Here is a 14,245-nt window from a genome sequence, read left to right on the forward strand (position 1 = left end):
GTGAGCGATGTCGCACCGACATGTACGATCGCGTCCCCACAAACGAGTTGGCCATGGAGTCGATGAGCTGGCCGCTCACGCCGAAGTCGCACAGCTTGATCTCCCCGCGCGAGTTCACCAGGATGTTCGACGGCTTCACGTCTGTGCGAGGGGTCAGACGCGCCAGGGGTCAGACAGCCAAGGGTCAGACAGCCAGGGGTCAGGCACCAGGGGTCAGGCACCAGGGGTCAGGCGCGCCAGGGGTCAGACGCACCAGGGGTCAGACAGCCAGGGGTCAGGCACCAGGGGTCAGGCACCAGGGGTCAGACGCGCCAGGGGTCAGACAGCCAGGGGTCAGACAGCCAGGGGTCAGGCACCAGGGGTCAGGTGCACGAGAAGTCAGACAGCCAGGGGTCAGGCGTGAGGGGTCAGAGACGCCAGGGGTTGGACGCGCGAGGGGTCAGATGCACGTGGGATCAGACGCGCAACGGCATGTGAATTTGAGCTCCCCACAACTGCGAATTTATATTCTCATATCGCCGATCATTCATCTCTCTCTAAAGCTATTTCATGATTACTTTGATTGTTTTGATGTATTTCACTTGGCAAATTGAATTTCACGCGCATGCGGTTATTCCCATTCAATGTGTTGAAGGAGAAGTTCGTGCCCACGGATTTAATTCATACTCCTGCTCAGAGCAAAAAACTAAATTGCAGCCATTTGCCAGTCCACTGCTGGATGAAGGCCCTTCCCGCACTGTCTCACACACAGGGGCTGCGCTTGGCCACGTGTTACTGCGCTGGTCACTGCGGTCTGCTGAGGGGGCAAAGGACACGGAGGACTGTTCAGGACCAGTTCAGGTCACACTTGAACCAAGTCCGCCAGCTTAGTTTGTAATGTGCTAACCGCTGCGCCACTGTTCGCCCCCTTGCCAGGCCATTGCTGTCGTCGGCGATGAACGCATGCGACGAGGGCGCAGGCCACGGATGAGCGTGAAATTGGTTGTAACAGCATTTCAAAAAAGATTCACCCCTGACATGAGTGTCGAAACGTAGCCGCGTCTTCGGCATTTTACCGGGGGTTGGCAATGAGTAACGTTAAACGCCACGGTGGGGCTATTGGGCAATGGGTCGGTACAGTACAACGGCACCACAAGCTGTACTCCAGGACAATCTCCCATCCGGTTTAAATAGCAAAGTGGGGAAGTGCCGTTTCTCTGTGAAATGCAGACACTTTCTGAAAAGATAAAGCAAGCAAATAAATACGTGAGAAGTTTTCACGGAATTAATCGAAATGAAAGGTACGAACCAAGGCCAAGCGTAATGCAAATCTTTCGAGCAGATTTATGCTCAACACGACAGTGGAATTTTGTGTCTCTTGTCAAGTTAACAACGCGTGCAGGCTATGAAACGTAAAAATGTGGGGACCACTTCTCTGTGTTAACCGTGAATACAAATTGCAGCACGAGAGCGTCTCAGGCGCGTCATCCAAGCGCCGACGTACCTCTGTGCATAATCTGATGTTTTTCGCGGAGGTAAGCCAGCCCTCGAATCACCTTCAAAGAGCGACACACATTCACCTCGTGTCATTTTATTTTGGACAAAAGGTGCATTTTCCAGTCATTCAAAAGCGGTGGCAGAATAGCAGCGTGAGATGACCTCTCCTCCCATCCGCTCCACCATAATGGAGTCGTCCAACGTAGGCGCCAGTTTAACACGGAGGCTTTCGCGACCATCCACAATACAGGTTTTATGGGTTAGATCGCGTAAATATATAAATGTGTCGGTAAACCCGCCACCACCCGACACAGCCAATTAGCAAGGTTTGTCACGTAAACAGATTTGCCTGATGAAGCTAGTTGTAATTACTGGCAAAACGTCGTACTCAGCAGATTGTAAATGTGTGCTGTACTAGTAACGAATTGGCATGTTCTGTTTACGTGACAAATCTCACCAATTGGCTGTGTCGGGTGGTGGCGGGTTTAACGACACATTTATATATTTACGCGATCTAACCCTAAAAAAAAAACATTTCAGCGCTGGAAAATTCCACTCAATGATTGCTGCGTGCAGGTGACGACTCAAGCGAACAGAATGTCTGATTGAACTCACGGCGATGCTGACTTTGCCCAGGATCTTTTCTGGGATTCTGCGAGCCTTCTTTAAGACCAAATCCAACGAGCCACCATCCTGCGTAGGCAAACAACAGCCAGCACCACCACCACCACAAACGTGTTAAATTCCATACAAGTGCGCCATTTTATACATCCACAGACCAGATGGAAGGATATCGATGGGACTTTTTTTGTTTGTTGCCAGTATCAAAAATAAGAGTACTGTATGTTTTGCCCTTTCCGAGCGAAAAAACAGGTTTTGAGACGTTAAGAGAAGGCTGCCTCTGGTGGAGGCCAATCAGTTTCAAGGACAATGCATGTATTATCTGTGTCGCCACAAGTACGCGTGGGCTAATGCAGGCTTGATGCCCTGCGAAAGGTATCTATTGGTGTTTGAACATCTTAACACCTTTTTTTATTGCCAGGCAGGGCCAATCCGATTCGTATTACAGATTGGGAGGGTGTTAAAGGGTGTTAAATGTTTTGACTTCAGCAGTGCAATTTATTTTACGAAATTCCCCCAATTATTTTTTCTTGCGGGGGGGGGGGGTTGGTCGTCCCCCCCCCCCCAGGCCCTCGCCCCCCCAAAGTCCATCCCTCAATCATGAAACCCCGTGAGAGGCGAAGCCAAAACACTCCACCCGCCCACATTATTTCAAGGACACACTGTATACAGCGATTGCTGCCGGGCGACGCAGGGATTTCTCCGCCGCCAAAAAGAACGGAGCAACCGGTTTGGGAGCTTCGTGCTTGCACGGCCGACAGCAGCAGCAAGCAGCGAGCAGTGAGCATCAGGATCAGCGCCACCGCCACCACCACCCCCACCCCCAAGGGAACATTCCCAGGATTCCTGGCCCCTGTTTCGGCCTGCAAACTCACACCTCTCCTGCCCCGGCCGCGCAGCTCCACTGAGTTTTGTTGTTGCTGATAATGATTTGTACGTGTGTACTACTTGCACGTTGAACTTCGTTCGCACCGCACGTAGCCAACCGTGCTGACTCGGCCGTGTGGGGAAGGACAACAAACTTCAGCACAAAAAGCAGTTCTAAAGAAATGAGTTTTCAATGTAGATTTAAGAGCGCACAGCTCCCAGTTGCTTCCTAATGTCGGAAGGTAGAAGAACGCTCCAGACGGCCGCAGAAGCGCATCTGAAATCGCGCGATGCAGCGACCGTCTTTGTTATCTGGTTAGACAAAAGAATCCGCTGCGAGGATGGCCGGAGATCGCTTGATGTGACAGTCTCTGCTCCTTGACGAGATCAGCAAGCAGTACCGGATTATCGTAGTAGCAAAAGTAGCTACTACATATGTAGCAGCTACGGGCCCCGCACTTTCAAGGGCCCCGCGCTAAACGCATTCAAGCTATCAAATGCAGGTTTAGTGATTCTGCACTTGCTCTATTACTATAGCACTATACCGCCTTCAACTTTTATGAACGACTGGGTGTTTAAGGTTAGCGATTTGTCGTATTATCTGGCTGTATAGCAAATGAAAAAATACAATTACTTCACTATGCAAGTAAAAAAAATGTGAGCTTTAATATTTACGTGTGTTTTATTTTACGTGCATCCCCTTTATAACAACATACGCTACAGGCCCCGCAGGCGCGCGGCGCGCGAAACGTCGGACGTCGTTTCCAAACAACACCGCGGCACGACCAGAACAACAACAACAAAAAAGCCTACGGCGTAAGTGTAGTTCGTATCGTTCCAAAACGAAGCTCGGGTGGCCTTCGCATCACGCTCATCAAACGATGACGACGGTCTCGAGGATGGTTCGGTACAGCGGATATTGCACACGTGGCTTATTGTTGTCAGTTTCATTGGGATAAGTACGCACAGTTACTTTTGTCAACGTTCCACGCTGTGTGTGGGTCCTGGGGGGTTAGTTAACCATATTTCACGCCGGTCAGTGTACGTGTGGTAAACATGGGGAGCACAGACAATGGATTTCGCTTCTACCGTATCGTATATGAAATCACCCAGAATTCACCCGATCTGGTCAGCTCACAAACTAAGCAGGACTTCTGACCTAGTTAGTGCTTTCGTATATCAGGTGTTAAAGGATCAGGTTGCGGGTGTCCAGGAGATTGCAGTAATGTAATGGAAGTTTTTTTAGTATTTCCCTTTCTAATATGCATTTGTTCTCGTTTCTCATTCCACCTGCCGAACATGTGTGAAATTAAATTGGCCAAACCTCCCAGTGCAGGACTCTCCACCTTCTTTCGTATATCTTCTGGGTTCTTTTGGTAAAGTCACGTAGAATGGGAAAAAAATACTAAAATAATAATAACAAAATAAAATTCTCACGACGTTTCGGCCACAACACAAGTAGCCTTCCTCAGGTGAAGAAACAGGACTGTCCGGAAGACGGCGCTTGAGTGAACACTGCCAAGCATGGACAGCGTCTTTTAAGCTATGTAAGAGGAACAGAGCGCCTTGACAAAGGAGTTAACATATAAATTAGCATGTAACTTGGGGATTAGCATGATGTTGGTGTGAGGGATTAGCACCACGGAGAGCGACGAGCTATGTTCAGACGGACGAGGGGAGGGGGGAGAGGAGTTTACATATAAATTAGCATGTAACTGGGGGACTAGCATAATGTTGGTGTGAGGGATTATCAGCAGTTTACATATCAACAGTAAATTAGCATGTAACTGGGGGATTAGCATGATGTTAGTATGATGTTAGTATAAACGTTGCCAACGTTTTCATGGAAAAATTTGAGACTGACGCCATCCAGACTGCCACTCTACGCCCGACCTTATGGAAGAGGTACATGGATGACACTTTTGTCATCTGGCCACATGGCCGGCCTGCTCTAGACCAATTCCTCGACCACATCAATTCCATACACCCAGCTATAAGATTTACCATGGAAGTCGAAAAAGATGGCAAGCTACCATTTTTGGATGTCCTAATTAAAAAGGAAACCTGATGGTTCAATGAGCCACTCTGTCTAAAGGAAAGCTACCCATACGGATGCTTACTTAAAACCGGATTCCCACCACCATCCATCCCAGAAGAATTCCCTCATCAAGACTCTATACCAGTGGTTCTTAACCTGGGTTCGATCGAACCCCAGGGGTTCGGTGAGTCGATCTCAGGGGTTCGGCAGAGCCCCCGCCACGGAGGTCCGGACACACTTGAATTATTGTCTAAATTTGTGATGACACACACGGCCCGCTTGGCCATCACTGGCTGCAGATGATCATGCTACACTGCTTGGACAATCAGCACTGCGGGGAATTTAGTGCGTACTCAGTAGTCAACGTGTGACTGTTGTTGTCGTATGTCGTGTGATTTCTTTAATATTTTATCCATACTAACTATGTCGGGCAAAAGAAGAAAGTGGTCGGACGAATATGTACAACATGGATTCTCATGTATCACGGAACGTGATGGGAGTGAGCGTCCTATCTGCATGATTTGCAACGCCAAGTTGAGCAACTCTAGTCTTGCACCGGCAAAACTAAAGGAACACTTCTTGAAGCTGTATGGAGACGGGGAATACAAGAACACAACACTTGCTGAATTCAGGGTGAAGAGAGCCAGATTCCATGAAAGGGCCACTCTGCCTGCTCTTGGATTTGTACCTGTTAACAAACCGATCCTGACAGCATCGTACGAAGTTGCTTACCTGATCGCAAAGCAGGGCAAGCCACACACCATTGGTGAAACACTTGTGAAACCAGCTGCATTAAAGATGGCGAATCTGATACTCGGAACAGCGGCCGAAGGTAAATTATCCCAAATTCCCCTTTCAAATGACACCGTCAGTGACAGAATAGAAGACATGAGTAAAGACATCTTGGCTCAAGTAGTCGCGGATCTGATTTCAAGCCCGGCAAAATTCAGCCTTCAACTCGACGAAACCACAGACGTTTCTGATCTAAGCCAGCTTGCTGTTTTTGTACGCTATGTGAAAGACGACATGATAAAAGAAGAGTTTTTATTTTGTAAGCCTCTTACAACAACAACGAAGGCAGCCGATGTGAAGAAGCTTGTGGATGACTTCTTCAGAGACAACAATCTTTCATGGGATATGGTTTCTGCAGTTTGTACGGACGGAGCTCCAGTCATGCTGGGAAGAAAGTCTGGTTTTGGTGCGCTAGTAAAGGCCGATGCACCACACATCATTGTGACGCATTGTATTCTGCACAGGCATGCGTTGGCAACAAAAACCTTACCTCCAAAAATGGCAGAAGTATTAAAAACTGTGGTGGAATGTGTGAACTATGTGCGAAAAAGTGCTCTTAGGCACCGCATCTTCAGTGAGCTGTGTAAAGAAATGGGCTCTGAATTTGAGGTACTTCTGCTCCATTCTAATATTCGGTGGTTATCCCGGGGACAGGTGCTGAATCGTGTTTTTGCCATGCGTGTGGAATTAGCCCTGTTTTTGCAAGAGCACCAACACTGCCATGCAGATTGCTTCAAAAATCCTGAGTTCATTCTCATTTTAGCGTACATGGCTGATATATTCGCAGCTCTCAATCATCTCAATCAGCAGATGCAGGGTGGTGGAGTCAATATCATGGAAGCGGAAGAACACCTGAAGGCTTTTCAAAAAAAGCTACCGTTATGGAAACGACGAACAGAGAACAATAACTTCGCAAACTTCCCGCTTCTGGACGACTGTGCAAGTAAGATCGAAGATGTGTCTGGAATCGGAGATATTTCTGTATCCACGGAACTGAAGCAAACAATTGCCACGCACTTAGATGAGCTTGCAAAGTCTCTCGACGGATATTTCCCTACAAGAGAGTCATATCCAGCATGGGTGAGACAGCCGTTCACGTTTGCTGTTGAAACAGCAGATGTCAATGATGAATTCCTCGACGAAATCATTGAAATTCAGCAGAGGCAGGTTCAACAGCAACTCTTCAGAACAACAACGCTCTCAACGTTTTGGTGTCGACAAATGAACAAGTATCCAGTTATTGCTAAGAAAGCCCTGGATTTTTTTATACCATTTGTTACAACATATCTTTGTGAGCAATCCTTTTCGAGGATGCTGGACATAAAAACGAAGAAAAGGAACAGACTTTGCTGTGAAAATGACATGAGAGTGGCACTTGCCAAGGTGAAGCCACGCATATCTGAACTGATCTCTCAAAGGCAACAGCAGAAGTCACATTGATTTCCAGGTATGTAATTTGTTGTGAGTTTATGCATTGTGTTGGTTTTATTCTTTGAACAGGGGAATGTTCATGCACGGCTCATTTTGTGTACCAGTAAAAAACATATCTATGTCTTGAATTTGAAAAAAAATCACATTTTATTTTTCACTAAAGAGGGGTTCGGTGAATGCGCATATGAAACTGGTGGGGTTTGGTACCTCCAACAAGGTTAAGAACCACTGCTCTATACCATAGAGCCCAGTGCATTTCCGACCAGGAACACATTGCTAGTGAACTCAAGCACGTACACCAAGCTCTTAAGGCTAATGGTTACTCCGACTACACAATCCGCAAAGCCATCACTCCAACCATGAAGAAGGATCCTCTTGAGGAGCCATTCAAAACCATCACCTTACCCTACATTGCGGGGGTCACAAAAAAGATCTCCAAAATCCTGAATAAATACAAGATCCAGGTCCGATTCAACACAGTACATAAAATCCGTGATCTGGTTCCGTCTGTAAAAGATGTGGTTCCAGACATACAGTACCCGGGCGTTTACAAACTAAAGTGCCTCTGTGGTAGCAGCGACATTGGGGAAACCAAACGACATATTTCGGACCGCATCCGTGAACATGAAGCAGACTTGAAACACGGTAGGACGAACACCTCAGCCGTGGCAGATCACTGTTATAATTCAGTGGGCCAACATGACATTGACTTCTCCAAGACGGAGGTTATCTGCAAGCCATCCGGCTACCATGAGAGATTCGTTCATGAGGCTATCCACATATACAAACACAGAGACTATTTCAACCGAGAAGATGGATTCTGGCTTAGTAACCATTGGAAAGACGTTATAAACCATTTTGGTTCTTGATTGATTGTATTTTACGGTGACTTTCAGACCGCAGTCCATTCGCTGGCACTGCCTATTAGTACCTATCACACGACGGTCAACAGTATAGTTTATAGCATGTTGTATTATAATAAATAGTATAACAGTGTAATGTTTAACATAATTCATAAGGCAATATATAGTACCGTAATTGTATAGTGAATATACAGCAGTGTGGTATACAGTAGGGTTAATAGAATAATACATAGTGTAATACTACAAGTCTAATATTTTATAGTCTAAAGTATAGGGTAGTGTATAGTAACGCATTGTATAATTCAAGGGTGGGATTTGTCTATGGATAGGATATTATACAATGTAGTTTAGATTGGAAGGTATAATATTGTATTTTATGCTAGTCCAGTTTATAGCATAGTTATAACGCAACACAGGACAGAGCAGCGCACCGTGGCTGTTTCCTCCTCTTCCCCCCCCTCAGCCATTCCGAACATAGATGGACTCGTCCGTCTGAACATAGCTCGTCGTTCTCCGTGGTGTTAATCCCTCATACTAACATCATGCTAATCCCCCAGTTACATGCTAATTTACTGTTGATATGTAAACTGCTGCTAGTCCCTCACACCAACATTATGCTAGTCCCCCAGTTACATGCGAATTTATATGTAAACTCCTCTCCCCCCTCCCCTCGTCTGTCTGAACATAGCTCGTCGCTCTCCGTGGTGCTAATCCCTCAAACCAACATCATGCTAATCCCCCAGTTACATGCTAATTTATATGTTAACTCCTTTGTCAAGGCGCTCTGTTCCTCCCACACAGCTTAAAAGACGCTCTCCATGCTTGGCAGTGTTCACTCAAGCGCTGTCTTCCGGACAGTCCTGTTTCTTCACCTGAGGAAGGCTATTTGTGTTGTGGCCGAAACGTCATGAGAATTTTATTCTGTTATCATTATTATTTTATTATTTTATTCCCATTTCTACGTGACTTTACCGAAAGAACCCAGAAGATGAATCCCTGCAGTCATGAAAGCTTTAAATCGAAATTCATTTCGTATGTATATCATTTTTGGGGACTGCAACAGATAAATTGATGTCGAGATCTGACATCCATTCGACTGCTTCAGGAGTAGTCTCGGGGATGTGTTTCAGAGAGCGCCGCTGTGTGATGATCCGATTGGGGCGGTCGTTAGCGAGATTTTGCACGGTCTGAGATGTCTCACCACAGAGTTTTGAAGACTCGGTGAGGCTATTTCGGTGACCCCTGTGACTCTTGCAAATGAGACAATCCTGGTATTTCTTGAGTTCTCACGCCCGGGGTTAAACCTTAAACCCTCCTGCGTAAATGATTAGCTTCATTATTGCTGTACAGTATAGATTCAATGGCACAAATTGTCGCACTGGAGTGCACGTTAGATCACTGTTAAGTGCTGTGAGGATTAATCAATGGCCATTTTCTGGCAGGTTACAATGCAGCTGACCTTTGTAATTCTAGGAATGTGTTTTACAGACAACAGTCAATAACAGGGTTAGGTACACATTGACATTCAATGTGCAAAATAACTTCAATGACATTGGGATAATGTAAGAAATGCCACTCCTGACACATGTGCCCTAGTGTAGATTATAATTCAGTGGAGAACACCCACGCTACTGGGGGCAGACTTGGCAAGCAAACCATTATATTATAATGTTTAATATATGGAACGCAAACTAGTGATTACAAAACACGCACCATGTGTGTACGTCGATCGCCGTGATCAGTGCCTATTATCAAATCACTCGGAAAAAATTACCGATCTTGTCATATCTTGTTAGATTTTGGCCTAAAGAGTGCGTGGGTGTGCGACCACCATGCATAACACGTGTTATACGTTGTGGTGCTACATTGTGGGCAGTTTGGTGTCCTTCCCCCGTACCTCCGATTCGTACGGTTGGCTACGTACGGCGCGAAAGAAGTTCAACATTAGTACGTACAAAAGCCAGCGCGGAAAATTCATGCTTCGATATCTAGGCTCCCGCCACGCCTTTACCAACCCGTACTCGACTGTGTGGTGAAGTATGGTCAAATAACCTGCGTGGCCCAGGCGGTGTAAGGGAGCCCTCATCCAGCAGTGGATTGACAAAGGGCTGTACATGGCGTGAACTAAACAACACCGAGAGAGGTGTACGAGAGCTGAGCACATAGCATACGTGGAAACATTGTTGTATGATAAATAGCGTCCTGTAAATAATAAGAATGATGTGGAGCTCTTTGTCAATCCACTGCTGGATGAAGGCCTCCTCGCACCATGCCGGACATGGTGGTTGTTTGACCAAATACTTCATTGTGCTTGTCAGCGCGGGTTGGTGAAGTGGGGTGGTGGGTGGACAGGACCAGTGCTTTCTTTGCTTTGTGACCCATGACTCTTAGGCATTGTAAAATGGTCGAAATTCACAGAAGGCAGGAGGAGCTTGGCCTTCTAAACAAGGACAAAGGTCCCCCGTGTAGCCTTAACAGACCACTGGGGGAAGCGCTGCTAGCGAGCTGCACCTTTGAAGGCCGGCACAGCACACAAAGGGGGTGGGTGGCCAGCACTCGTCCAGCCACCGTTTGTCTCCCCCGTGGCGATGTTTACTACACACCACACCAGGCACTCATTTGAGGCTGAGTCGACCTAGGGGAGGCCCAGGACCGGTTCAAATAATCGTCACTGACGTTGGCCGTGAGCGGGAATCAAACCCGGGGGTCGCCGGGTTCGTGTGCGCAGTGTGCGTTACGGACACACACGCGCACAGGCGCGCAATATTTTGTTGAAGCCCTTAGCCTTCTTCACGCGCACAAAATACTTTTGTCAAAACGAAAGCGACCAAACACGGGGGAGCTCGGCAAAACGCGGTATGGCGAAGGCACGGCTTGCCCAACCAGTCACCGCGCTCGTCCCACCCGCCGCACACGCTCGCACACACCCCCGGGCAAAACGCAACGCGTTGGGCCCGAAACCCAGGAGAACCCCGTGGCACGCGTCGGGGAAGGACAGCGTGCCAGTCGGTGATAAGGAAAAAGCAGGCGTGTGCTTCCGGTGCTCAATCGAAAGTCTGTGACGTACGTATATACGTACAAAAGCCCGAGCGTAAGTCGGTGACGTACGTTCATAGTTTCATAGTTTCATTTATTTGGTATAGCCCTGTGAGCCATTCGGCTCTTGAATCGGGTGCAAACGCAACAAACAAAAACATGAACAAGAAAAGATCTTAAAGTGACTATGTGACCGTGCAATATACGGGCAGTGGATGTGACCGTGAAAGAGACTCCCGGGAGTCCAGGAAGAAAGTAAATCTGAGCAGCCGAGCCTATGCGAAACCGGGACTTTTGTCTTCGAAGTAACAGAATAAGCAAAACTGTAATATGCAGAAACAACACGCCAAGACACCACTACCGACAACAACGGCCGCCATTTGCCACTAAGTGTCCATGACGTCACAACGGCCCCTGTGCCAGGCCAGGTGCACTTTGAGGCCACGTGAAGTGTCGAATGCTCGCTGACGGGAGGTCGCGGGACAGCCACGGGGTTGACTGGCTGAGATGACTGGCAGATGCGCCACTACAGACACCACTCCCATCCACCCACATTTCCACCTACGCCCCGGCCCGATTGTGGAAATTGAAAAAAAAGAAGAAAAAAAGCACTCGTATCTCAAACAGAAGATCTGACGATTGCAGAGCTGCCAATCCTTCCCACGCACTCCACGGGGCGGCTGCTGCGATGTTCGAGCTCTTTCGTGGGAGCTGCTGCGATGTCTGGCAGATGCCTGTGTGGCCAACGCGAGCCCAGGGTGGGTTGCAGTGCTGCCAGGCGGTTGTTCAACCCAACATTTTCTACTGATCTCCGCAATACTCTACGCCCACCCACGCCACCGATATAGAATCAAAGGCGATTATATTTGGGGGGGGGGACATTTGTGGACCAATACCCCCCCCCCCCACCGTTAATGAAAGGTAGCTCTAGTACAGTGCGAAAGAAGTACAACATACATACTCAGGGTGGCACTCAAATTTAAGCTAATTAGGTCTTCGCCATCACTTGCTTTATTTAAGTAGACCTCCCAGTTGGTCCACAGACGACATCTGATCTCCAAGGACCGTTCCTCCAGTATCCGCCCATCTGACCTTCGGTCTTCCCCTTGGCTGCCAACCCCTCTGGGTGCCACTCCAGTAGCTGTCTCGGCAAACTGCCCTCCTCCATCCTGCACGAGTGCCCCACCAATCACAACCTCCACTTCCTGATTGCATGGACAATTTATTGCCGCGTTCTGTTGCAAACGGCCAAGTTGCTTGCCCAATCCTACCACAGAATTCCCAGTTTCCTCCGCATGCATCTGTGTATTCGACGGATAATTACTTTCGAGTTGCCTTGTTAATGTCCAGCTCTCTGACCCCGATACTAACACAGATATTATTACTTCTGCCTGTTCCAAAAATGGATCATGCACCAACTATTGTCCATCTCTCAGCTCTTTATAAGAGCATTACATCCCACGTGTAATGACTGATAGTTTATTCTTGTAGAAAAATGCATAGTTGTACTGTACTTCCATGCTCGCACATCTTTGCACCCCACCTTCACGAACTCACACTGGAGCAGTGAAATAAAAAATACGGTCAAATAAACCCCACGATCCGTATGGCACAGGGAGGCCCTCATCCAGCAGTGGACTGACAAATGGGCTGTACATGTACACACGTTGTATGTCATGGTATGTCACCCCTGCGGCCAATAGATGCCGCTCCATTTCACGAAGTAAAAAACAAAAAGATCCATTGTTCAATTTGAATCGCGAACGCTGAACTGAAACATTTAATCGAATCTCTGCGTGGAGAGATGGGGACAGATGGTGAATAGCAAATCGTTCCACCCCTAGCAAAGGAGGGCACACAAGGACACAATATCCTTCAGGCTGTGCTGCAAGCGCTGTGTTTGCGGCAGTCCACTCGACTAAATAAATGAGGATCAAGGAGGCAATCTCAGCAGCAGGACGGCAGTTGTTTTTTTTTTGCGATCGACGATAAATTTCCCCGGGGTTGCCGCGAGCTGCGAAGAGACGCCAGGGTTTGGATTGAGCAAAGCAGGCCCATCGCGTGCACGCACACGCAACCACGCACCCACGCAACCACGCACCCACGCACCCACGCGCCCATCAAAACCCACCATGTTCTCCATGCAAATGCTGATCTCGCCGTCGATATAAAATGCGCCGTAGAAGCCCACGATGTACGGCGAGTTGCACTTGTGCAGCACCTGCAGCTCGCGCAGGATCTGCGTGCGGATCGCCGGCTTGATCTCCAGGTGGATCAACTGAGGATTTAAACGAGCAGGACAAATCGTGAACGTTCGCGAAATTCAGTGACGCTTTCCAACGTGCGTGCATCCGATGGTCTATCCGTCCTCCAAAGGTCTTAATTTGTGGTAATAACGGTAGCGATTGTGCCAGGCGCGCAGGAAGGAGCACGTCCTTAGGCCGTGATGAGACACAATGGGGCTCGAATAGCCCCCCACCGTGGAGGGCGCTGACAACCCTTCATATGGTCGATTTGGCCACTAATAAGAGTATGTCCCCAAAAACAACGTGACGTTATATAAATATTTCATTCACATTAGATCATCTTTACAAGAGTTGTTATTACACAATGTTAAAGCCAGCCAGATGGACAAAGCTAAGGCAAAATGGTGCTGTACAATATTATACATATATAGCCCTTTGTTCATCCACTGCTGGATGAAGGTTTCCCCATACTTCATCGCACGGTTGGTGAAGGGTTGGAGATGGCCCAGCGCCTGTTCAATTATAACGAACTCGGATCCAACAGGTTCATGGCTCAGTGCACCACTGCTCCACCAACAGTATTAGTTTTTTACCCAACAATATAATTCAATCTCGGTTCCTATGTAAGTGATGGGCATGCAATGATTCACTCCCATCTCACAGGAGTACACGTGCCATTGTGTGAAATTAAATTAACCGACGATGGTGGCGGTGTCATTACAACCACTTCTGAAGATGAAGTATGCAAAAACTAGAAATGTGCCAGCGGAGTGACTATTACAGTCGAATATAATCCATTAGTCGTCCTCCACTCCAGTACTCGAAACACACGGCGCAGCTTTCCACGGTTACCAACCATCAGGCGCGTGCAGTGC

The 14,245-nt window shown here is 47.8% G+C and overlaps 1 protein-coding gene across 1 annotated transcript in view; it reads right to left on the reverse strand.

Annotated features, from left to right (window-relative positions):
* The window catches only part of MAP2K1 (mitogen-activated protein kinase kinase 1), a 28,089-nt gene that overhangs the window by 8,629 nt on the left and 5,215 nt on the right, over window positions 1-14,245 (reverse strand). Inside the window, exons 3-6 of the mRNA XM_032948421.2 lie at window positions 13,256-13,402; window positions 2,092-2,169; window positions 1,484-1,535; window positions 17-141 (exon numbers count right to left, since the gene is read on the reverse strand). Coding sequence (XP_032804312.1) covers window positions 17-141; window positions 1,484-1,535; window positions 2,092-2,169; window positions 13,256-13,402 — 402 coding nt within the window. The remainder of the gene's footprint in view (window positions 1-16; window positions 142-1,483; window positions 1,536-2,091; window positions 2,170-13,255; window positions 13,403-14,245) is intronic.

This window comes from Petromyzon marinus, chromosome 1 (assembly GCF_048934315.1).
Source record: "Petromyzon marinus isolate PM22_M1 ecotype Great Lakes invasive population chromosome 1, UKy_Petmar_22M1.pri1.0, whole genome shotgun sequence".
Taxonomy (NCBI): domain Eukaryota; kingdom Metazoa; phylum Chordata; class Hyperoartia; order Petromyzontiformes; family Petromyzontidae; genus Petromyzon; species Petromyzon marinus.